The following is a 26,086-nucleotide window of genomic DNA, read 5'->3' on the forward strand; positions in this document are numbered from 1 at the left end:
TTTACACTTTTTATATTTCCTTTAGCACTTGTTGCAGGGGACAACCTGGTCATATTTTTTACTACAGCAGTTTGCTGAAATAAAACTTGTCCCTTTCCCTCAAGCACTTACCTGCAAAATAAAATATTCACTATTCTCTTGTGACTTATAGTTGACTGCCAGATAATGTATTTTTTGCTGATTCTCAGAGCACAAGTGTTTAGGCAGCAGTTTCTGGTTAGGTCTGTTCATTCAGTCATTCAATCACACATTCATTCAAGCAACCGATCAGCATTTACAGATCACCCACTACGTGTTGAATGCAGTTGTCTTAAATGGAACCAAAACCACAAGAAAAAGTTTTAAAGAATTACCAGAACTTTTATTTTTGCTTAGTTTTATTAAAAAAATAAATATGTCATAAAGCTTTTTTTTTTTCCTTTAGGGAGAAAAAACGGAACAAGTTTCATAAAATCAAATAAGCAACGGTAAGGTGTCTTAACTTGAAAAAGATTGGGAATCACTGGTTTACAAGTTACAACTGAATGAAAGGACAACTGTACCAGCCTCAGTGGGCTGCTTCATGCCAATGGCAGCAAACAACAAGATCTACTAGGGCAAAATAAATTACTGTGTGGAAGCCCTGGTAAGTGCTTAAACAGGCCGAGTCACTGAGACATCAGGATAGATAGATCTTGCTTTAAACAACACAGAAGTTCCTGAAGGGTTGTGTGTAAATGAAATAACCACAAACATACTAGGGGAGCTTGGTACCTGAAAGAATTCCGTGGTGAATTCTTTTGTGAACAACCACTACTGCTTTTATAAATCCAGGTCCATTTGCTTTACTTAAGGCGAAGTACACCAAGCTGCTACCTCTCTGAGCTGAGGCAGTGGCATGTCCACCTAACACTGCTCCTGCTGGGCCAGTGGCACAATTTCCAAGTGTGTGTTTCTGTGAAGTAGTGTAAAATACAGAGTTGGCCAGGGAACCCAGCTGCATCTGGCAAAGCAGGCGGAAGGGTGGGAGCTCCACCTTTAACAATATTTCCATGTCAACAAAGACTTTTTTTTGAGGGTCTACTTTGTGCAAAGCACAGTAAAAAACCTGACCAATTCAGTTACAGATGTACTTCCTTTCTCTAAAACCTTCGGTCAGGGCCTAGGTCTGGAACCCTAAAATTAAGTAATACTTCTAATTCTCGAGACTGGCTTTAACCAAATTAGATGCCCAACTCCTTCAAACTGGGGTGGGATGATAATGAAAGAGACTGTTTTTTCCAACGCTGAAGTTTAACACGAGAATCACATTTCATGTAGCTAGTTAATGAAAAATTTTGCTGGTGACAAACTTTTCAAATGGTTCCTTTTTTTTTTTTTTTCTTACTTCCTCTAAACAGAACTCTGAGTTCTCGGGTAAACTCTGCAGAACAGTTAAAGTCATTGATGTTCTCTGGTTGGGTGACATATTTCAGTCCTACTGATAGAAATAGAAATTTCTTTCCACCCACCAGAATGTCATGAACTTATCCTACACCACAGCAGTGATGCTTTGCACAGGGATTAAATATGGTAGTACTAGTTCCAGTCAGTTTTAATCTTTGTAAATAAATAGAATCCTCACTTTGCTCACAGCCTCCATTTCATTTGGCCAAACTTCTACCAGGCTTAAGCCACATGTAATTAGTTAGGCTGTTCAGTTTCTTTATAAAAAATGCTTCTAATAACACTGCTGCCTATATGTACAGGTGTGAATGAAAAGAGTATGCAATCTGTAGTCTTTTCCACACTGAGTACACTAACAACAATTAGTAAATAATTAAAGAATAAGTGGTCATTTTAAAACTTGTATTTTTCCTTAAAAAAAAATTTCACTTTCTAGCAACTTAAAAAAAATGGGTCTTAAAAGTGCCCTATTAATGTCAATGCTGTTCCCCACTCTGGCCCACCCATCCAAAACCTGCTACAAATGCTGGATTGAGTTTATACAAATAATTTAGCAGTACCAAGATTTTTCAAATGGAAACAGTGTTACTGACTTCTTCATACTGGATAACAAAATAAGGGTAACTCTGGTCATCATTGAAGATGACAAAAATCTGAGGCTCAAAGAAATTATCCACACAAGAGTCATACAGGTCACTGGTGACACTTCCGGGATTCACGGGAGGGGGCCTTCTCATGCCATGGCTGCCCATCGTGTATCTGCCAGTTAGCACTTTAGCCAGAAACATAAAATGGACTCCTTTGGAGGACTTCTTAGAAAAGTTATGCGAGTAGCTTGCCTTCTTTGCAAAATAACTGCCTTGTCCAAACATTGTAGCATGCTTTCCACAGACTCGAGGGTCAAAGTTGTGCTTGCAGATTCCATCTACCACATCCTGGGATGTTCCATGAAATAAATGTCTCTCATTTATTATTCTGTCACGGCCAAACATTTTCCTGTTCATATATTCCTTTTTCCTAAGGCAAAGAGTGGACAGGGAATTCAGAAAAATGAAGGTATAGATCAGTTTAATAGGCATGATGTAGTCGTAAACTTCTTTTTATGGTTTCAATGGGGAGGAAATGTTAAAATAGCTACCAAGGGCAAAATGTCATCAAAGATCATACTAAAAGTTTAAACTTATCTTTTCCACTGCAGACAAGAAAAGCCCTTTCCCTTTTTTCTCCATCAACCATTTGTTCACTTGCTCTCTCTTCCATTTCAAATCTAGTTCTCACATCTTCTCAGGGTGACTTCCTTACCTAATTCCACCAACCTGAGAGTCTCTTAATTCTGAGGTTCCTCAAATCTACATGTATCCCCTCTGAATTACATTAATTTGTTGCTGACTTGAGAGGCAGCATAGTAAAGCGATTAAGAACAAGGCCTCTGGTGCTAGACTGCCTGGGTTCAAACTCCAGCACCATATCGTATTAGCTGTATGACCTGTGGCAAGTTACCAAACTTTTCTGTGACTCAGTTTCCTGTCTGTAAAATGCAGATTGTAATAATCTTTCTTGTAGGTCTGTTATGAGAATTATATGTGAGTTAATATATGAACAAATATGACACTAAGTTCTATGCAAGTCTCTACTATTATGTTCTGCCATTTGTCATTAGCTACATCAAGAAAAGCTCTCGAACTTTTCATACTGCTGACTCACCTTTTATATTTCTCCCAAAGAAACTGGTTTTGGACTCTCAGTATTTGCAAAATTCTATATTTAAACTCAGGCACAGTCTTATGAAAAAGATTATAAATGATTCGATAACTTTTGTCCTCTGCAGAAACAGGCACTTGGATGAAGTCCTGAGATGGATGCATATACACCCAAGTTTCAGGGTAAAAGTTTGCTGAGGTGACCCCATCTGGGCAGATGATTTGTGATGATGAGGTTGCTTCAAGAGGCGGAGGTGCCTGTGTGGGAACACCACCAAGTGTCCTAGGAGGGAGAGGGAGAACGTCAGTGTAAAACCTCAGCAGTGAGGTGCTCTACATCAAAACCTCCATCTCACATACACTGCTCTACAGCAGTATCTAATATTATAATTTGAATAGCTTCAATGCTTGTTTAAAAAAACAATATAGAAAATGCTATCAACTAAAGAGAAAAAAATCTGAGAGCTAACACTGCCTGTATAGAGATAAGCTATTATTAGCTTCCCCTGGCCTCCTCCTTGTGGAGAAAACTCTGGAATGTACTGCTGCAAGGCAAGCAAGCAAATGCCAATTTATAAGTATCTTTACCTTCTGAATCCTGGATTCCTCTTTTGCCTGTATAGTTATGCTCCGTTTCAAGGGAGCAACAATTTATATACGTTCCTCAAACTTTGCTGTACTAAGCACAAAACGTATCATTGCTAGAGGCTGTGTACATGGGGAAGCATAGTGAGTGGAGGCAAAGTGAAGCAGGGCAAGAGGGAGCTTACAGGGAGATGACAGAAAATATTAAAAATAAAAAGCTTATACTTTGGTTTTTGTATAAAAACAAACAAATCATGGAGTAGGCATTGAAAGTTGGCATTTGCTTCAGTTTTAAGTATCACATATAACAACAAAACCGTCAATACAATTCAAATGTTACAGCTTTAGATGTGCTTAAGATGGAGCTAATTACTTTAAGCCCTAGACACTAGAATATCCTTGAACCTTAAATTCAGGTCTGTTACTTTGAAGGATGAGTTTAGACAAGCAGTTACTTATTCCTGCCTGATTAAATGATTTAAATCATTTTTCTTAGCCATTTTCAAAACAGAGCAAAGGGGAAGAAGCAGAGAGAAAGATAATCCTGACACTGAGACCCAGATTCAGGGCTGGGGTACTACTCCACTCATCAGCATACAGTGGTCACGGGGAAGCCCTGAGTCTGCCGAATGGATTAGGAAACTGAAATTTTCAAAAGAGCTTTGGGACACAGAGGTTACAACAATAGGTGAACATGCATCTAATCTCCAGGAGGATATTTACCATCAGCCACCTTACACTAAGCACACACTGTGGACCAGGCACTTCACACCCAGTGTCACTACTTGTCATAACCCCACACAATGGCTTGGTTATCCCCACTTTTCAAATCAAGAAACTGCCAGCACAGCTAGTAAAGAACAGAGACAGGATATGAACCCAGGCCTATCTAGTTTCTAAGCGCATACTCCTTGCATTTCCATATATTTCACAATTCACATGTACATATATTTTCTTCTTCTTCTTTTTTTTTTTAAACAAGGCTTGAAAGTGATGGATGGATACCAGGATTGCAATTCAGGTCTGCCTGATTCCCACTACCATTGCCACTACCCCACAGCCTTTTGACTTTTAAGAGATGGCTTGCTATAGAGGTACAACCTGCCTCCTTTACCCCCCACCTCCTTCAAGTAGCTGTGCCTATGATTAATGTGCCTCAAAGTCCCTTTGTTAGACAGAGTTCTCGGTGGATCCGGGGCTTGCAGAATCCCCCAGGTGCTTTTAAGTTCAGGAGATCTAAAGGGGTGCTGTTTTCCCCAACCTTCATGACAGAGGGCACAACAGTTCTGGTCTTCTGGAGCATTTTCACAAAGCCCTGACATTCCTCCAGAGCCTTCCCTCACTGGTACATTTTTTTGAAAAGAGGCCCCTACTGCTTTAATCAGACTCTGATAGGTCTGTAACTCCTTAAAAAGCCATCACCATTCTAGAGGAATGGCAGGAAACACAGACTGTAAGCTCCTTATTTTTTAGCTGTTCCCTCTATCCCTCCTCTGCAAAGAGTGTAAGTCCTAACTCGCCAGTTTTCCCAGTATTGTTAGGGGTTGAAGTTACCAACAGAGGTTTCTGGATTGAAGGAGGAAGGTAAGATTCTCCCAACCACTCTGCCCAAAATAGGTTTTAGGCTGTCACAGCCATACTGAAAACGTGGCACTGACAATAGAAGAGACTGGTCCTTTTCCTTCTGCTAGCACTCCTGCCTAGAAATCAGTTTCACAAAATGAAAGCTTCAAATGTCTCCTTTCCTTTCTGAGGGGACTGGGGGGGGTCTATGATTTCCTTACATATGCTTGAAGATGAGCCTGTGTAAATAAATCCCATCTATCCTAAGACATTCAATCAGATTTTATGTATTTGGTTAAGCATCCATTCTTACCCATGGATGCTTACTTTCAATAAGCCAACATCTTAATTGGGCTAAAACATAAAAATGTATATAGACATCTGTCTGATGGAACTCTACACTCTGGTTGCCATGGGTTAAAAATACATATTCTAAGCACAGTTACAAATGTAGCTTTATTTTCCAAGAATGCTGAGTTTGTATTCAGCTCATGGGTATTCCAGTGACATACTGCGAGCTTCCCACACTGTAACCAGCCTTCTTTAGAGAGGCAAAGTCAAAGGCTATGGCACTTGTACTCAAGGGCCTCTGAAGAACAAATTTTCCTAATCCAAGGTCACCTTTTATCACTCTCCTTCCCTCCCCTGGCCATTCTGAAAGACGTTTCCTAACCTAACTTCAGTGATGAAGTAAAAATTAATTTTATCCTTTTTAGGGAGGAGTCAAAGAAATCCTCTCAGGCCTTCTCATGACCATGAGGTGATTGCACAGGACAGATGTCCTTCCAGCTGAAACAGACTTCCAAACCTCTAAATCTGATATTTGTGTGCTTATGCAGCCTTAGCTCAAGTATTCTAAAAATATTAAAGAATAAGATCCTTTTTATCAGCCCTATTAAAAATCAGCAAGCACATGGAAAAAAATTTTAACTATGAGGAATGTTAGCTAAACTTGATTGTGGTAGCCATTTTACAACATATACATATATTAAGTCATTACGCTGTGCACTTTCAACTTATAGTGTTTTATGTCAATTATATCTCAATAAAACTGGAAGGGGAAAAAAAGCAGGGAAACCCTCATTTAAAAAGAGCCAAGCTTGCCGTAACTCATGAACGAAGCCCTCGCCTCACCCTCCACCTCCGTACTCCAGCATTCCCAATTCTTAGGCCTCTCTGATTCCCTGATAATTGTGGCCTTTTGACACCTGTGTTTTTCTTTGACCCTTTGTGTTTGCTAACACTTAAAAACAAAACTTTCTTCCTGGCTAAGATCACAGTCTCTCTAGAAATCTACTTCTGAAATCTGCTTTTTGGAATTAGTCTCCCTCCTCTTTCTGCCCTCTAGGCCAGCCCCAGACTCTAGGGCAGACAGGAACTGAAGGCTGCATTTACCCATTCCACCCTGGTGAACTTGCTGCTTCTCTGCTCTTTTCCTCTTGAAATGTCTGCACTATCTCTTTGATTTGCTAAGCTCCTACTTTATACCTGATGATCACTGTTCCAGATAAGAAGACTAAACTAGGAAATTTTAAAAAGAAAAAGAGAGTGACTTTCTTTGTTCTCTTGTAAGCCTATGTTATAAATAGGAAGGCCATATCTGTGGCATTAATTCTACTACTGCTCATATTATTTTTACAGTTCATACTTTTACAAAACAAGCCTAAGTTTAAAAAAAGGTGGGGGGAAGAGGGTATTCCATAATTACTTAGGATCGAAACAAATCAATTTTCACTATTCTGTAAAACTCCCCCAACAATCCAGCACTTGAATGAGCATTCTTCCTCACTCACAGAAGCTGCATCTCACTTGATTGGCTCAGCATGCCAAGCTGCCGGTCTCACTAATGAGTTCTACTGTCTCACTAGGAGGACAATATGTTCCTAACTACTGGCCGCTGACACTATCTCCAGCTGTGCTAGTGAAATGGCATTTTTATTAGTTTCCAATAATAATAATAAAAAAAACCCTACACTTGAAACAAGAAGAAAGCACGTATTTACCTCAAGTCAATATATATATTTCTAAAATCTGCCTTATTAACAAATTGTTTTTGGGTACCTAGCATTTCAGGGATTTTTGTTTATATTTTGTTTTTAATGTTCCCTTTGCAATCTCAGAATTAGAATCATTAACACTCTGCCATAATGATCTGGGAAAAACACACTTTGGGCTTGGAATAAAAAACTACTAGTAAGAATATAAAAGAAGATTTTTACCTCAAAGATCAGCAGAAGAGACCAACCAATATTACCCTAGACCTCCCCAGTTCATAAAACCAAGTAAACCTAGTAGCATTTTAAAAATCAAGCTCTAAATATGGTGTATCTGACTAGAGTAGATAATGATTTCCCTAGAGATACTACCTTTCAGACATGGCCTTGCTAATGGTAATGTGCCCCAGCTTTTGGGACCTGTGGAGATGTGCCAGTGGGCTCTCTAGAGAGGCAAAAGAAAAACGGCACTTGGGAAAATGGAAGGAGAGCTCACCTATAATTCAGAAGGATGAGTTCAGTCTCGACCTAAAAGTATGACAGGTAATTTTAGTGCATATTATAGGAAGATGGGGCTTACTGAGCAAATGAGAATGCAAATTATCTGAAAAGGTGAATTCTTCCCATGCAAATTCACTCAAGGAAGAAGAATAGAGAACACCACCTTGAGGGACTCTCTCTCTACTTGCCAAGACAGTTTACCTGGGCTGGGAAATAGTCCCATAACATAGAAGGGTATCTCAATCTTCCATGAAGGAGGCAAATGCAAACTCTGCCTTATTCCAGATACTGTATAAGTACTTTTAGCTGTGGAAAAATGTTAACTCTGCTTTTCAGTTCAAAAAATCCAATAGGATACGCACTCTTTTAGTGTTGGGTTAATTTGCAGCTTATCTGAACTATATTTTTTGAAGAATTAAATCTAAAGAATAACTCAGAATTTTATATTCTAGAGGTAATAATCAAGTTAGTCTTTTACAGTCTTTTTCTCTTTGGCATTAAGTGTACATTTTATTTACATAAAATGGAAGCAAAGGTGAGACTTTCTGCTGGACACTTACTGTAAATATGGAAGCAGTATAAAACAGGAACGGAAGAGGGGTCTCCTTTTTATTTCTCTCCTGAAGAATGAGTTGTGAAGAATGTAGTGGTTGTTCCACATCATAAATCGGACCTCTTTCAAACCCCGAGAGTTGGCTTCTTCAATCAATCGAATGACAGACTATGGAGTAGAAAACAGAAGGTAAAGGAAAAAAAAGCAAGTTAAAAAAGCAATAAATGGTAAATAGTCACTATAAATTATGAAAAATGTTAATGTAACTAAAGGTAAAAATAGTTAACTTTGCTGTTAACATCAGAAGTGTTTCAATAAAGTACAGTGAGTCAAATTACCTCCTGTTACACGTAGGAATTTTATCTTCTTTAAAGATGCAGAATAGAAAAATGCTTCCTGTTCAGAACATGGATTTCCACCTTATGAAACATGTGAAGGATTAGTCTATTCTATTTTGAGGCTTTAAGAATGTCCTGGAGATTTTTTTTTTATATTTCTTACGGGAGTTTCAGAACAGGATTAAAGATGGTAGTATATACAGTTCAAATAAACCAATTAAGTTCCAAACCCAAGAAACCTCTCTGAGGAAAAACACAGGGACAGTCCAACTATTCTGAGGATACATTTTAAACAGCCTCTTATTCTCTTTGAAAGGTATTAGATCCTAGTGACTATTTAAGAGTCAGAAATTTTAACTCAATATTGTGTTTTACACTAATTAACATACTTGGTCATTTTCTTTTGCTATTGCCTTAAAAGAAAACCTAAGGTAGATAAGTCAATTCTCCCTTTTTGTAATACTGGAAATGAACTTAATCAAATTGAAGAAGTCAGATCTTTGGAATGTGAAATTAATCTTTAAGTCCATTTCAGGGCACTTATTAAATGTGACTCAGAATTCTCATTCACAGGCAAAATAAACCACCATCATTTTAAAACCTCGCTTTGTGATGGATGAGCTATTCTTACCATCTCAGACTGAGGATGCATGTGCACATGTGATAGAATTTTAAATGACTGATTTGCCTGACCACAGTTCAGTAAACATTTTCAAGTACTTCTTCCAGGGGCTTAAGGGTGATTGTTTCCCCCTAGACTTCTAAAATGCTAATAGTGTAACACATGATCCAACAACCAGGAGCCAGATATAGCCAAAAGTTACACCAGTGCTCATCTCATTAAAATTACTCCAAAGGCGGCACTGAGTCTGAGTACTTACCACATTAAATACTTGGCTCCTATAGTATAAGATACTGGGAAAAGCATTTTCTCTCTGATAATAGTGGTATTCTATTTATGGGTTCCAGATAAATGGAAAAAAATATACTTTCAGAAAAATCAAGAGAGAAAAGCATTACTCATATCAACAAGACTCAATTTTACATCCATAAGCTCTTTGATCTGTGGTTCTGGTCTAGTCATCGTTGAAAAGGAACAGCGAAAGACAAAAAAATTTAAACGCACTTTTGGGAAAAAGAACCTGTAAATACCTCAGGATACTCTCTCCATCCAAAGTGGTCCCTACAGAAGAATTTCCAGACTGTGTGGTAAATAGAGTTGACATTGCTAGAGGGTGGTGTGGACAGCCTTCGCAGTTGGTCAAATTCAGTTGTTTCATACACATTCATGGCATTCAAATCTGCCCAAAATTCTTGTCCTCTAAAAAGACCCAAGAAAAAAATGAACTGTTAATAAATAATGGAAATATCTAAACATCTCATGTGACATTACAAATATCTAGTATAGCATACTGTAGAATTTTCAAAGCTTGTCTTGTTTAGAGTAAAAGGACATCATTGTTGGTTTTTTCCCCATTTCGTATATGCCTCAAGACCAAAACGTGCAAGCCATGGAGTAGGGATTGATTCTATCCCATAACATCACTGGCCTAAACCAATCAACACAGTCCCACCCTCCCTACCACAGTGGGATGAGCCAAACCTGGTCTCAACCAATCAGGGAGTCAGCTCTAGGATGAAGCTGACACAGAAAGCAGACAGAGAAACGAACTTCTCTTGAAGCTTGTCCTTTTTCAAGAGGCATCAGTTTTCCTAAGTCAACATAGGAATACACAATATTGTCTGATGAAAGACAGGAAAAATAAAATGACCCCAGATGAGGCAAGTACTGCTAATCTACCCAACATCAATATTGTCCTTTATCCTGTGGGTAGGAAAAAAAGTTGACAAAACATGAGAAAAAATAGTTTGGATTATTATAAAGTTCAGCTATGAGAATAGCTTCGTCATTCTGTTATCTGGTCTGCTGCTGCTGAATAAGCACTTTACACGTGTGTGTGTGTGTGTGTGTGTGTGTGTGTGTGTGTGTGTGTGTGTGTGTGTAGGTCCTGCTATATAAATCAGAATCACTTAAAAAATTAATTTATAAAGGATGGTCTAAAAAACGTGTGTTCCTTTTTTAATGGAACTTCATCTAGTGTTTGAAACATCTGAACCATTAATGGCAAAATGTTCATTTTATTTTTCTCTCTTCATGTATATTTCAAAATTTCCCTAAGAAAACATAAAATAATAACATCACAGATATAAGCAGAGTGACTAAGCTTCCAAATACATTCTTTCAACCACAGATTTCTAAATGACTGTCTATAACACACATCCAAATACTCCAGATCCAGTGGCAGTCAAAACTGGCTCAGGTGAAATCCAGGTGTTTGGACAGATATTCCCAATAATTAACATATTTCCTTTCAGTAAATCAGGATTTTGAAAAAGGTATTAATTTTGATCTATGGGTTTTGTTGGTTAGTGTGACGCTCCAGACTGCTCTCGGAACATTTGTTTCAAGGACTGTTAATAGGTATTCTGTGCAAAAAGCATTCTGTGGTCAAAAGTTTGAAAAACTTGGTTACACAAAGTTAAACAATTTACTTACTGCACCCACTCCTCGGTCCCTTTAATATGCTAAGGTAGATATTGAAGTACCATGATGAGGGCTAGAAGGTACTCTTCTAAACCTATGACAGTGCTCTCCCTTTTACCCATGAAGACCTATTTAACTCCTCTCACTAAACACCCCGTCAAATATGAGGGAAAGAAAATATTTCCCACCCTCCACCCCAATGTTCATAATTTGTGAATCAGGTTCTATTTGAAAAAAGAAAAAAAAAAGTCATATACCAACTGATGGTGCCATGGAGCACATAACTTGTAAAAAAGCAGTATGTTCCTTTAAAAATTCCTAAAAAGCTTCCAAAAACCCTAATTTCTTGCTTAATTTCAAGTTAGGATTAGGATGCCTAATTTCAACCTAACTAGTAGGATGTAGTCTTAAATGGAACATATAATTTTAAGTGTGAAATGGGAAGAAGACAATAAAATGTAGTTTACATCACATTTGAACACTACTTTGTTTAAAATTATTTATGGTCAAAAGGAATACGAAATCCAAAATTTTAAAAAACATTTCTGGGAAATTCTTCAAAAAAGAAAAACATTGAAAACTGGAACCCCTATACCTAAACTAAATTTCACATCAAGTTGCTTTAAACAATTTTTCCTTAACTTTAGGAGAATGTGATGTTATCACTGAGTGGAGAGATATTAACCTCTTTCTCCCTGTTAAGATCATTTCCAGTTTCTAAACAGATTTTCCTGTTTTAAGTTTATTTCCCAGTAACTGTTCCTAATTATGAGTTAACAAATCCTCAGTATTTTCTTTATGGAGTTCTTAGAAGAGCAGTCATTATGTTAATAACATACATTATAATATAAACAGCCAATGCTTTTTGCTATTAAAGTATCAGATTTTATTCTGGACATCTCTCTAGCAATTTCTGTTTACTCCTGTATTATTAAGACTTCATAGATAATGATTTGCATGAGAAAGACATCTAAAACTGCAGCTTTTGCTACATTCTCTGTGTACTTCAGTCCTTTGGGCATTATGAAATTTTTATGACAAATCCTAATTTACTACAATCAACTGTTCTGTGGATTGATGTATCAAAGTACTGTTTTAGCGCTATTTGATTTTCAATATGCTTTAGTAGCCTTGACAAAGACAAAACAACAAATCTGAAAAACATTAAATTATCTTTTTATAAGATTAATTTTACCACCTGCTCTCCCTTAAACAGGGAATCCTTAAAAAATCCAGAGCCAGGACTTCCCTGGTGGCGCAGTGGTTAAGAATCCGCCTGCCAATGCAGGGGACGTGGGTTCGAGCCCTGGTCCGGGAAGATCCGACAGCCGCGGAGCAACTAAGCCCGTGCACCACAAGTACTGAGCCTGCACTCTAGAGCCCGTGAGCCACAACTACTGAAGCCCATGTGCCACAACTACTGAAGCCCGTGCGCCTAGAGCCCGTGCTCCGCAACAAGAGAGGCCACCGCAGTGAGAAGCCCGAGCACCACAAAGAAAAGTAGCCCCCGCTCGCCGCGACTAGAGAAAGCCTGTGTGCAGCAACAAAGACCCAATGCAGCCAAAAAAAAAAAAAAAATCCAAAGCCAAGAGTTTTTATTCTCCTCAATGTGCATCAGTGTAAAATTCATGCAACACGAATGCCAAATGTTCAACATCTACCACTCTTATCAAGCCATTGTTTCATGTTACCAGAAGGCAGTTATGAGTCGTGTGTGTGGAAATGGTAATGGTGGGCTGTAAGGCAATACACAAATAATTAAGCAGATGTAGTCCCTGGCTTCCAGGGCTTCAAGAGGGAAATAACTAACAAAATCTAAAACCAAAGAAGCAGTACATTTGCCTATCTAAACTCATCAGTGGCAAGTACACTCTGGGAATGAGAGGACAAAGAATGAGAGAACAAAGAATAGAATGAGAGGACAAAGAATAGAATAATGCAGCATTATGGGAGAGGAGATGGCTACTCCTCCAGGAATGGATAAAGGTCAGGAAAAGTAAGAGGCTTTCCAGTATCAATCCAAGATAGCTTTCTGTAAGAGAAAGAATTTTAGGAATAGTTTAATAGAAAATAACTACCAGTAAGTGAAGGTTGTGTGGAAGAACAAGAAAAAAAGAGTTCTTCAAGCATTTTGCTTGAAGGGTAGGGACAGGGAAGGACAGGAACAGAGAGCTGGAAAAGGAAACCTAAACAAGGGTACATAAGAGATGAGAAAATGTGAACAGGGTATGTAACAGACACTGTGAGAGATGTCGGGCCATGAGCTAAGGAGGTAAGTCCAGGGTCTCAGAGCCTTAAATAAAGGTTGGAATTTAGAGTATTGAGCAGATTGTGATAAAAGGTCAAAGTAGTAAATACAGGATGTGTAAAAACTGAGCAACAGAGACAGTGCTAGAGATGGGGGTGGAGGTGGGAAGGATAGGGTTTCGTAAAGGCAATATGCAATCATCCTGGCAGATGAGAACCCTATCTGACTTAATGGTAGCCTTACTGAGGGATGGCCAGAAAAGAGTGAGTATGGGAGATAGCCACTGTGCAGAATTTAGATTTGGTTAAATATATCATGTGGCTACAATCAATCAATGTGGACTCACCCAAAATATAACCTTATCATGATGAATTAAAAAAAATATTGTGAACAGATTGCTGATTTTTGCTTTGATGGGAAGAATGAACATGAACTGCTGAAATATTAACAATTCTGTGTCCACATGCTTCACCAATAAACATACCACCACATATACCAATACAAGAATCCAGATACAAAACTAATTAAAAATTCTGAAAAGGACACCCATTCTCATAATTTAGATGCTTTCTAACAATGGTTTTTTTCCTACTTAACAAATACCTTCACATACCAACATTTCCAACATATATTATCAACACATAGAGCACCAACACCCACACTAAGTCAGAAAGTCTGCCCCACACACCATCATTTCTTCTATGTATATTTCAGATACTAAAAAGTAAAAAGGGCTTGCGATATAAATAATAGAGCTGTAATGAAAACCAAAACTATTAAAGAATAGTTGCTGAATGAAACAGAAATTAGTCAGGACATGATCTCTTCGCTGGATAAATAGTTCTTGGGACTATGAATTTGGGAGCTCAGGAGAGTGTAACCGTTTTAGGCAATTTCTCTATAAATTGTTTGAAACCAAGAAAGAAATGTGACAATTGAAAACAAACAAAGGTAATCTTAAGTAGACACACTGATTAGGCACTGGACTACATGTTGGGATAAGAAGATGAAAAAGGCAAAATACCCAAAAGTCAGTGGGGAGAGAGAGAGACAAGCAAACCCTGTGGCACAGTGTGAAATGTGGCACAAAGGTGGTCTAGAACAATCCAGAGGCAGAGGGCCTAACTCTGCTGGGAAAGGGGTCACGCAAGGTGGTCAAGGAAGGTGTCCCAGAATGGATGAAATGGGAGCCAAGTTTGGCCAGCCACCAGGCAGACAATGAGAGGCAGGACACCACATGCAGAGTGACTGACACGTGTAGAAGCCAACCAAGCGAGGCACAAGAGACCCAGAGTGAGCAGCACATGCAGTTCATGTGGGAGGTCAGGGTGTATGTGTGTGTGAGTGGGATGATAAGAGATAAGACTGGACTGGATAGGCTGGCTGGGGCCAGATAATGAAGAGCTTTGTATGCTAGGTTAAGAAGTTAGGACTTGATTCTGTGGGCAGCAGGAATCACTGGTGGGTTTCAAAAAGGGTCAGACTTGCCTTTTATAAACGTCACTCCAACAGTAGTGGTATGGAGGACTGATTTGTTTATTTTTGGTAGAGGAAGGTGGGGGAAGGGTGGAGACAGGCCCTTATTTGCTAAATATTTATTAGCATGTTTATTATTAATATTTATTATTCTATGCTTAGCCACCTATAGCTACTAGAACTGCATATAAGGCAAATGATGGTAGAGAACTCAGGAGGTAACAGTGGGGATGATTTGAGAGTATTTAAGAGTTAGACTCTAACTGCATAGAGGGGCTGAAGGGAGTAGAAAGGGTCCAGGATGTGTCCCATGTTTCTGATCTGGAAGACTGGATAATGGTGCCATTGAATGAAACAGGAGTCACAGGAGACGGAAAACATTTAAATGGGAAGATGATGCAAATAAGATATAGAACTCAGACTTTAGCAAAGGTCAATTAAGTATAAAGTTTTCTGGACGCTACTCTGTACAGTTTTAACCAGGTGGGTTAGACTTCGGAACCTTGGCTTCCTGCCTATAAAAGTTAACTGGTTTCTACAAGGATAAACCTGTGACCTCAAACTAATCAACACCCACCCTAATCAGCTGGATTAATCAGACACAATTATTTATTACTATGATGTAAAGTGAAAATGTCTCCCCAAACTAAGGGTCATAATGCTAGAAGGATAAAGATCAAATGCAATATGGAGAGTATTTAGGCTCTTCTGCTACAGACTTGAGACAGGCATGACAGATGGGGTATGTTTGCTGCTGCTAAAGAAATTTCACAGGCGCACGAAATATTAGCTGGCTTTTGATACCTGGCTTTGATGTTTCCAGGAACTCATTTAGCAATGTTGGAATATCTGGCAGCTTATAGATCCCTTCAAATATGTTACAAGGTGATGAGAATCAAAGCCATGGCATATATAATACCAACATACTTTGTGACAGCAGTGTAGTTATTAAACTTCAGAGGACTATGTACTCTTTCTGCTTTAGAAGCATAGTAACTGTCATTTATTCTGTTACTAATTAAGACTTTTGCTAACACTGACTCGAATAAATAGCGCAAAGCTATTTGGGGAGGCAATAAAAATTATCTATAAAATTATCTACCTTTGTATGTTGCCTATATACAAAGCAATATCTTTCAATATGTACCAGAGGTTAAAATTCTCTACTTAACTTCTACACTATGACATTGGGCCTTGGTAACAACTGGGTTTTCCCCTTTGTATCCAGAAGTAGTTGTAGACACAGACATACCTACAAATCAAAATTGGGAGTTGTTTTTTTTTTAAATTATTTTGCATATGGCCCTCAGTACTTATGAGCAGACTAAGAATCAAATGTTGACTCACAATTAAACCTGCCCACCTCTAAGGAGACCTGACCTATTCAAGGCAGGATTGCTGAGATTTAGATCACTCTGTTAAACAATTAACATTAAACCTGGTTCATGGATTTACCTCAAAAAATTTTGGGGTAGGTAAAAATATTCCTTACTTTAAGAGTCAATGAGTTTCTGGGGATCAACTTTCTTAGGGCAAACTTCTGGCTGTGTGTGCTGCTCTCTTGGTCCCTCCTAGGACATCTTCGAAACAGGTGAATGAGAAGGCAGTAAGTTAATGAGTGGATGCTGTGTGGAACCACATTTATTTGTAAACCCCATGTTTGATTTACAAATTGTCAGACATATAATCTGTGGTATTAAAGTGATTCTAGAAGTGAACACAGTGAAATAAAAACAAGAGGATAAGAAATAGGAGAAAAAAGGCAGCCAGGTAGGCTTCCTAAATGAAAGGATACTTGTTTTTAAGCTTTTATTATTCTATATTCTCCAAAAGCATGTGGGGAACTAAACAAATACGTATAATAGTTTATTCTCAAAAAACTTTGTACTAAGACACGGCCATCTGAGTACACCTGTTTCCTAAACCCCTAAATATATCATACATTGAAGTCCCCTCTACCCCATGCAACCACTTAAAGCAAATTACAATAGCCACCTGAGGAAGAGAACCTACTAAAACACTGTTACGTTGGGCTTTTTTTTTTTATTACAAAACTATAAGTTCAAAGCAAAGAATACAAAAGAACTTTTTAATACAATGTGGATAAGCCTAAAATCTTTCATAAATAAAAATTATGCTTATGAGATCAGAAGATCTCACTGCTATCTATTTATGGAGGCACGGGCTTAAATTTTGCACACTGAAGACATCAAAACTGTCATACAGCCTTAACTTTTATCCCAGTTCAGTCACATGTCCTGAGACTCCTAGAAGGTAACTTAAGTGAGACATACTTCTCAACCATGGCCTGAAAAGGAAGTGAAACAACTTCTACAAGAACAGCTGGGATACAAAGAACACAACAGATTAAAAAGAAATGTATCATGCCTTATACTACCTTAAATTATGCAGTTGTTGCTTTTTATGAAGATGAGCAAATATCCCCTTTAAGTGAAATATTTTTAAAACTGAGAGGTTTCTATCAAGAAAGGAGGTTACTTGTCTCAAAGTAGACAATAAAAAATGTCTGCTGTGTTCTCAGCTGATTAATTAAATTTTGTGTATATGAAATTTGACAACGTCTAAAGTGGTCTGAAATATATTTACTTATAAAACTTTTCTGCATAATTATAAAATCAGTTGCATGCAAATGCTAAAATTTCTTAAAAATAATTGTTTTCAAATAACTTTAAACAATTTGGAACTAATTTACACATAAATGAAATACTAATTATAAATAATTACCATAAAATATATTCCCTAATAACCCCTAGTAAGATACAATCTATTAGCTTATTTCTGAATTGACTTTTAAAATTATAAACAAATCCTTTTTATCTGAAAATTTGCCTTGTCTTTTTCCCCAGTTAGTACAGATAAACTAATTGATTAGTGACCAAATTAAAAATATACTCATTGATGGCTTATCATGAGAACCCAGATATAAGTAAGAGGCTCTTAGCATGAGAGACTTAAATGTATACAAACTATATAAAGAATTTATCACTGTCTGAGAGTTTTTGAAGCAAATTTCCAAAAGAAAAATAAAGACTTCCTACAGAAAACATATTAAGAGAATTTTTTTTATTGTCTAGGTTTTGTAAACTATGACCACAAAACCTTTCAAAAGGGTCTTAAGTCAGTAACTTTTCCTAGGGGAGAGAGATTCTACAAAGCCAAGTTTCTCTTTCAATTTTATCAATTAGTTAAGACAGTCTAAATTAATTTTTAGTAACAAATTAATTGTATCAATAGAAGGCTTTACACAAAGTTTCTGATGTGTGGCAGCATTTCTGACAAACCGAACATCAGAAGGCAACCAAGCAAAGTTCCTCCTGTTTCACATACTCTAACCGCCCCCCCCCCCCCATTCAACGATGTCTTTCTTTTATTACCTTGGAAGGCAAACCTGGTATTTCTCCTGTGCTTATTTTTATTCTCACAATGCCTGGAAATGAAAGAGCGAAGCCAGGTGACAGTCAGAAACCAAAGACCAACCGCAGCAGGAAATTACTTAAAGTATTTTGTGCCATTTGCCCTCCCTATGCCCAGATCAGCTGCAGGAGCTTTGAAGATCACAGGGTGCAGGCAAGATTCTGAAAGCACATGTACTACACTGCAAGCAAAGTTCACCCTGGGACCCCTACCCCTGCCATTCTTCCCTGACTATTCAGTGCTGGTAAAAACCTAGAGCAAAGAAAGTCACACAAACTCTATGGCTATATGTCAAATGAGAGGGACAGTTTAAGAATCTCTTAATTCAAAAAAGGAAACAAAAAATTAATGTAATAAAGAGAAATTCCTGTAAATGTGGCTTAAACTAAACATTTTCCAATCATTATGAGAAGTGCTAAGTTTCAACATAAGACTATTCACGAATCCTTCCTTAAGCTCAGAAGCAATAGCACCAAAACAAAGGATATCTATTTGCATAAAGAATACAAATTTCCTGATCTCTTTCTCAGATAACTTAGTCACGAGGGATTCTAATACACTCCTTACACAAAATTTTGTGGCACACCTACTCGCAAATCACTGGTTTCTGTAGAATGTGAAAAGAAACACTTGCTCTAGCATTCCCACTCTCATACATGCTTATCCTTTCATTGTGATGACCATGCAAAGGTTCTTTACTGGTCAAGTGGGTGTTACCAGTAAGTAAACAGCAATAGCAGAGAAAGATGGAGGAGACAGACACATTTTGCGGAGTGGTCACGGCAAATAGGAATGCTCAGTTAACTCCCTTCTATGCTTGTCTTAGCAACAGGGACTGGACAGGTCAGCAAGGAAAATTGGAAATTTCATAATCAGAAGTTTATTAATATAAGCAACTTCTAAATTTTGAGTGCCTGATCACAGAATTAGTCATATTTATTTAGAACAAGACTGCAATACCATCTTTTGCACAAATCAAATATATATCAAACTACCAAGCTAAATAAGTGGAATTTATTTTTACGTAAAATCCTTTATTTTCAAAGATTTCAAAATGTATTTCAGAAACTATCCCTTGTAATTTAAAATCCCCCTATTAACAAGGAATTCATCTACATTAGAAATTTGAGGCTTTCAGTTAATGCGTTGGGGACTGGGCTGGATTATGTTTAACACTTACAGGGATTTTAAATAGAGGCGAGTCTGTGCAGTATGATCCCTGGTCCCTAGAAAGCACTGCCATAAATACAAAAATAATATTTGGTTTTGTTAAGGGAGTTCCTTCATATTTAAAAATGTGACTTGTTTGCTCCTAGAAATGAACTTTAATTAGAAATATTTTATTCTTTTGTACAGTTTCTGTTTACGGTGTTGCAAAGTACAGTTCACCTCAAGGGCTTAAGCTATTACCTAACGATTTCAAGCCCAGAATGAAACATAAAATGGCTCAATCCTCAGCACTCTGGTATCTTCCAAAGATACAAATATCATTCATATTCACTTCCTTTTAGCTTAAGACTCTCAGACTTATTTAAAAGAGAAACTCTACTGCTTTTACAAAGGGAGTTTCTTACAAAACTTACCAGTGTCCAATTTGAACCAGCCTTACAGAAAGCTGTTCCAGGATAATCAAGAATCATCTTGTAACTCAAAAGTACTTAAGCTTTCCTTCCACAAAAAGGCAACTACAACTCACAAACAGGATACTGGTAATTATCAAAGGTTGATGACCTAGGTTAAGAGGATCTCAGGTCCTATTTTAAATGTGATCAAAATTATTACCATCAGACAAAGGATGCAGAATCTGGTGGTCTCAAATCAGGGGAGGAGATATAAGAGGCCACAGGAAAACAGTCACAATCTCAAATGGCTGGATTTTAGTAGAATTCCGTAAGTAGTCAAGGTTTGTAAGGGCTGCATACTGCTTTACACCCTTTAGAAATAGCCCCCCAAACCCAATATGAAACTAAGGATCACTAAGATCAAAGACGCACCCAGATGGAATTTATGAATTTACCTTTGTTTTACGGTAGAATGCAAATCTAGAATCTAGAAATTCTAGTGTAACAATGGAAGTAGTTTTACAGGAACACAGTAATCAGTCAGAAGTTGCATTTTTTGCATGTTCACATATGCAGAATGAAGTTTTAAATGTTGAATGGAGTAATTATTTTTTTCTGTTTATTTACAATAAAAAGTAAAAGCTTTAGAGTCAACTCAACGAGAAAATGTATAATGAATGTATCATGCAATTATTTTTAGGAACTGTGAGATAACCTTGTAAGTTATTTCCTCCAACTGTCTGATTTAAAAGTTACACATCTTTGCAAGCTTCATTTTCATTACCATGAATATATCAGGAACAGACTGACCCCAACCTGAAGCCAGGTGACAGCTGCTTCAAAAAGTCTAATCTGCTTAGAAAGGGAATAAATGAATGATTGCTATTGATTCCCATGACAGCTCTACACAGACCCATTAACTTCCCTGGATTAGTATAGACAGAAGCCAATTAGTTTTATTTCATATGTAAATAGCATCATAAAGAGGTACAGAAAATAATTCACTGGATTGCTCTCTCCTAAAGCACAAGGCACATATTTTGAAAGTCACTTCAAACACAGTTCTTGCTTATGGAGCTCTTGCTTTCTCTTAGGCAGGAATTTTTTAAATAAATTCAAACTCATCCAGCTGTGTATATTCAAGAAATACCAGAAAGTCACAAGGCATAGTAAGTTTCAGCTGTTCTCCTCTCTCCAGTATTATCAATAACACATAATGAGTTAGTTCATACATCATCACAGCTGTGCAGGCCAGAGCTAACTCGGCTAATTTAACTATTCCAGTAGAGTTCAGTCAGGAGCTTGCTCTACTTTAGATAATCCACTCTGCAAGTCATACAGAAAAGAACAGCATATGCTCTTTATTATCACTAATATGCAATTCTCCTTGTCTTCTTTCACAGAGTTCCTGTGAAGTCTTCTAATGGTATTGTCCCTTGGACAGTTTTTAAAAAAACAAAAACAAACTTCTAAGAGCCACCAGCAATCAAAATCACTCAAAACTAATTAGCTAAGGCTATGACAACACTCTAGGCTTAAGCTATAAAATTTAAACTCCTTTTTTATCAATAAGCTTTAATTCTAAAGAGGAGAAAAGAACACTGTCTTCTGAGAAAAATTAACCATGGAGTCAGTTTTCAACTTTCTTCTTCATCCTCCCCCGTTTGCAGGAAATTCAGAATTAGAAATAATCACTGGTCATATTTTCACCGTAGGTGAAATTACCTACAAAATAAGGTCAGCACAGCACCTCTTCCTTATGGGCGATAATAACTAGAAGACTATCCTGGCACACTTTAAAATGAATGTAATGTGAAAACCAATGGTGATCGCAGTTGCTGAAGGGAGATTTGCACATCCTCCACAATTTCAATTATCCACAACAGTATTCCACACAGTTACTGAGACCCTTTTAAAACTGCTTAGTCCTGCCATTTAATATCATTTTCTACTAAGGATGAGTGCCTAACCTGTCAGAGACTATGTTTTCTTAATGGAAAACACAACATTCGATGTTGTTTTCTTAACTGCTTATCTGGAATTTGGAAATTCTCCAAAGCCCATCCCGTGTGCAAAAGCCTTAGCATCTAAATATGGGGAGTTCATACATACAACTAGTTTCCAGTTGATTTTGCAGATGTACAAAAGGAATGAGAAAGCAAAGTGGAATGGTATAATTTGGGGTGAAGGCAAAATTGGAAAAGAGTAATTAATGTCATTATAATGAACCAAGCAGGCACTTTTATTATTAAAATCCTGTTTTTACACGTGTTTTTAATATCTAAGCATCTTGACTAAAGGGTTGGAAGGTACCTGTGAACTTATCTAGCTCAACTTTCCTTCCATTCACTCTTGAGAATAAAATGAACACTGCACATCTAATTTGGATTAAGTTAGATGTTAAATCCATTTGCAAAAACCAAAGAATTTTATCTACACAGTTTGAAACTATGAACTTTTGTCTCTGCTAGAGACTCAGAACTATGAACTTTCCCCAAGTTCCACACAATGAACTATTATGGGTATAGTATATAATAATGATTTACCAAGTCATATAAACTGCTGAAAACAAGTGGGATAAACCACTGCCATTCATTAGTCCTGAATCCAAAGACTGGTTCGACTTGGGCATATACACAGCTGAACACACACTTCCTGGTTATGTGCAATCTGCACAGATAGACCAGCTTTACAGGCCTGACCACAGAGATTAATAGCTTTAGCCAAATAATGTGGTAACCATGTGAACCTGGGCTGCTCCAGCTTGTTTGTGAATCTCTCAGCAAGGCTCAACATGCCGTTATCTGCATCTTGTTGCCAGGAAACACAACATCGCTTCGGAATACAAGGAAAACCAGGTTGCAATGACTACAGGTCAACTTCCCAAAAGCCTAATTTTTGACATTTAGCTATCTACAATCTTATAACATTTCTTACTGTAGTCCACAGAGAACTTCACTTTACTAGTAATTAACTGTTAATACTTTTTGCCATTTTTATCAGGGCAGGACCACTTATAATAATTCACTCATACTTCTCTCAAGTGTCAAATAAACATTAATTTACTTCCTTAAAACTGATCTGGAAATCAAGCACTCACTGCAACTACTTTATAACTGATCCAACAATGAATGCGTATGGGCTTTTATCTATGTCTATTCTTCAGCAAAGAAATTTTACCAAAGGATAAAATACTCAGTGTGCTGCTATCCTAAGAGTTCCTGGATTTTCTGGGAATCAAAATACCTGTCTTGCCTTGCTCAAGGTAACAGAACATAATGTGTTGGACAATAATCCTGCTAGTTTCTTCCTGAGCAATTCAAACAGATAGAAACTTAATGTACCAAGATGCTGAAGTGCTTAGCAGACTGGAAATTTGCTTTATAAGAGTGAAGTGGGAGGCCACTGTTCTGCACAGTTTTGCAATCTAGAGATGGAAGGATTAGAGTGGCTTTGAAAGTATATAAAATTAATTACCCTTGACATACCAATCAGAATTGCTAGCTCATGGGCAACAGAGATTTTGGACAATACCTTATTAAAAAGATTTTTAAGACAAAATGGAAAACATTTTTCTCTCTTCCAATGCTGGCTAAAAAAAATAAGTCAGAAGTACTTAGCTTTGTTACAGGATCTGAGAATTTTGCTACCCAAGCAAGACAGAATCTTGAATGCATGACATTATCAAGAGAATGCATTTATGATCAGGAAAACGACATTTTTGATATAAGCTTTACTTTTGTCCGAAGAGGTCTTCTACATAATAACGCCTTTAAACTTGGGCTTTATATTGTTTCTCATCTTGTTCCATATGTCCCTTTTGAAACACAAGATGCAGAATTCCAGTCTCATGGTAATCAAGTTGCTAAAAAGACACATAGATCTGTGTACTATACAACTGAAATATTCAAAGAAAACCACCTAGCTAATACTAAATGGGAGCAAGAGAAGTTAAACGAAGACCAGGTTACTGTAATGCCAACAACGCTCTGGCACTGTTAGAACACGGAAGGTTAACATCAAAACTAATAGAATTAGACAACATGAAAATGGTTCACTGCCACCATTTGCTTTCTAACTCTCCAGACACTTGGGTAGTGTAACCTGACTTATCTGTGAACAAAGATGACTCTCCACAAAGTTTTTCTCCTGAACTTCTGGGTTAGGATAGTCAGCCTACTATTTTAAGTCCCTTTATACTACAGGAGAAACAACTTAGGAATATAAAGATCAATGCTTATTATACAGCCATTTTTGCACTAGCAACTTTACATGTGGCAAGTATTATTTTCTCCACTTTCAAGTTCATTAAAGAAGAACTGAGATGTGGAAATTTCAGTTCCCTATCAGTGACTAATGCTTGGACATCCATAAAAGAACCAAATTATTTATATACATGTCTTGCCTACAAAAACATGAGAATAACTTTTTTTTATGTAAATGACAAACAAATATGTCCATTAACATAAATTTTCCCTTCACTCATTGTTAAAAGACTCTTTCAGGTTTAAAAAAATACCCTGAGTTGTGGAACAATTTATTTTATCTGTAAGATAAATAGAATAATAAAATTAATGGTAAAAAGCTTTAAGGAAACTAAAAAAGAGATTTAACATGTTTGGGCATGATTCAGAAGTTTGGGAGGTACTTCGGAATCATTCACAGAAAAACTGTTTGGACCATTCAAAATGTAAAGAGGGCCACAAAGATCTCCAAATAATACTATTTTCCTTTAAAAAATAGGAACTACTCAATATACAAAACTTTAAAATTAGATAAATTAGGCATTCGTAATTTATAAGATTCTCCATGGATTTTCTTTCAAAAGCAAGCTTTCCTGTGTGATTAAAATAGTATTTCATTCACAACACTCAATGTATATGCAACTTCTCAGTCACACACATATTGCACAGAGTGACATTTGAATTGTTCAAATCATAAAACCTTCATTGTCTGGTTAGATAAATAGCCTGCATTCAACTGCCATGAAAAATCAGGATAGCATACAGCCAAAAGAATAACAGTAGACAAAAAAAATAAAACCTGTTAGGTTACTACTGAAAGAAACCACCCTACTAAAGCCTCTTTACCTTCTCTATAGGATTTAACAATAGCTTTAAAGTAGTTATAAATACATACCCGTACTTCACTCTCATTCTATCATTCTCTGGGTTACAGTAAAATCTTTCCAAGTGCTCCTGGGAATCATTGGATACACTCTGCCACTTCTGAGTAGTTGTCCTCTTGATCTGCCAATGATACGGCAAGACCGTGTGGTGCTTCAAACAATCCCTGCCATAAATACAGGTGCCTTGCAAAAAGTCCATGCAAATTTCAATTCCGTTCTCTTGGTGAGTGTGGTACTGTAGCTGGTTCACCAGCTCAAACACAAGGTCAAGGGAGGCCTCTTCACTTTTGTCCTGAAAGAGCTCGGTACTCAACTTATCACTGGTATCCAAAATGTACTGGATTGTAAAACTGTTGTCTTGGAAAACCCCTGGAACGTAATCCATGACTTTGTCTATGCAGTCAGGACTAGCAGGAACATCACTTGAAACTGGGTGCAAAAGGTCAGCCTGGAAGTGCCCTGCTGTAGAATCTGCCACCGTCCCACTGATGGTTTCTGGTGGAAAGCTATGATCCTGGATTGGAACCACTTGTTCAGGATCATCAGTGGTAGGATGGGCTTCTGGTATCTGGCCCCCAACATTTGTTCCATCAGGAATCAGAACAGACATATTGTCTTCTGCTGGTGGACACGATGGATTGATTTCCAAAGGTTTTTTCACCATAGGTTCATGTAAGCTGCTCTCTTCTGCACCCTGATTTCTAGATCTAAAAACCCCATCAAGTGAGCCAGATTCTAACAAAGTATTTAATATTGGTCTCAAAGACCTCAGGGTTCCGGCTCCCAATCTCTTCTGATCCTTTTTCTTAAAACAAGTCTTCAATGGAGTGATCTTCTCAGAGAGTCTCATTTGGCATGAAAAGTCATCAGGAGGAGAGGGAGGCTGCACTACACAGTCTGGCTCAGGTTCGGTGGTTTCCATTTCCATGATGTGGATTAGCTCCAACTGCTCCTCAGTCTAAAAAATCCTACCAGGAAAGGAAAGAAGATCATTTACAAGCTGACAACAACCAAATCCTATTCATTCATCAAC

The 26,086-nt window shown here is 37.5% G+C and overlaps 1 protein-coding gene across 1 annotated transcript in view; it reads right to left on the reverse strand.

Annotated features, from left to right (window-relative positions):
- Positions 1–357: 357 nt before the first annotated feature.
- Positions 358–26,086, reverse strand: part of TIPARP (TCDD inducible poly(ADP-ribose) polymerase) — a 28,794-nt gene continuing 3,065 nt past the window's right edge. The window contains exons 2-6 of the mRNA XM_061193516.1: positions 25,065–26,021; positions 9,812–9,980; positions 8,329–8,489; positions 3,130–3,408; positions 358–2,442 (exon numbers count right to left, since the gene is read on the reverse strand). Coding sequence (XP_061049499.1) covers positions 1,995–2,442; positions 3,130–3,408; positions 8,329–8,489; positions 9,812–9,980; positions 25,065–25,981 — 1,974 coding nt within the window. The 5' untranslated portion in view covers positions 25,982–26,021 and the 3' untranslated portion in view covers positions 358–1,994. The remainder of the gene's footprint in view (positions 2,443–3,129; positions 3,409–8,328; positions 8,490–9,811; positions 9,981–25,064; positions 26,022–26,086) is intronic.

This window comes from Eubalaena glacialis, chromosome 6, assembly GCF_028564815.1.
Source record: "Eubalaena glacialis isolate mEubGla1 chromosome 6, mEubGla1.1.hap2.+ XY, whole genome shotgun sequence".
NCBI lineage: Eukaryota > Metazoa > Chordata > Mammalia > Artiodactyla > Balaenidae > Eubalaena > Eubalaena glacialis.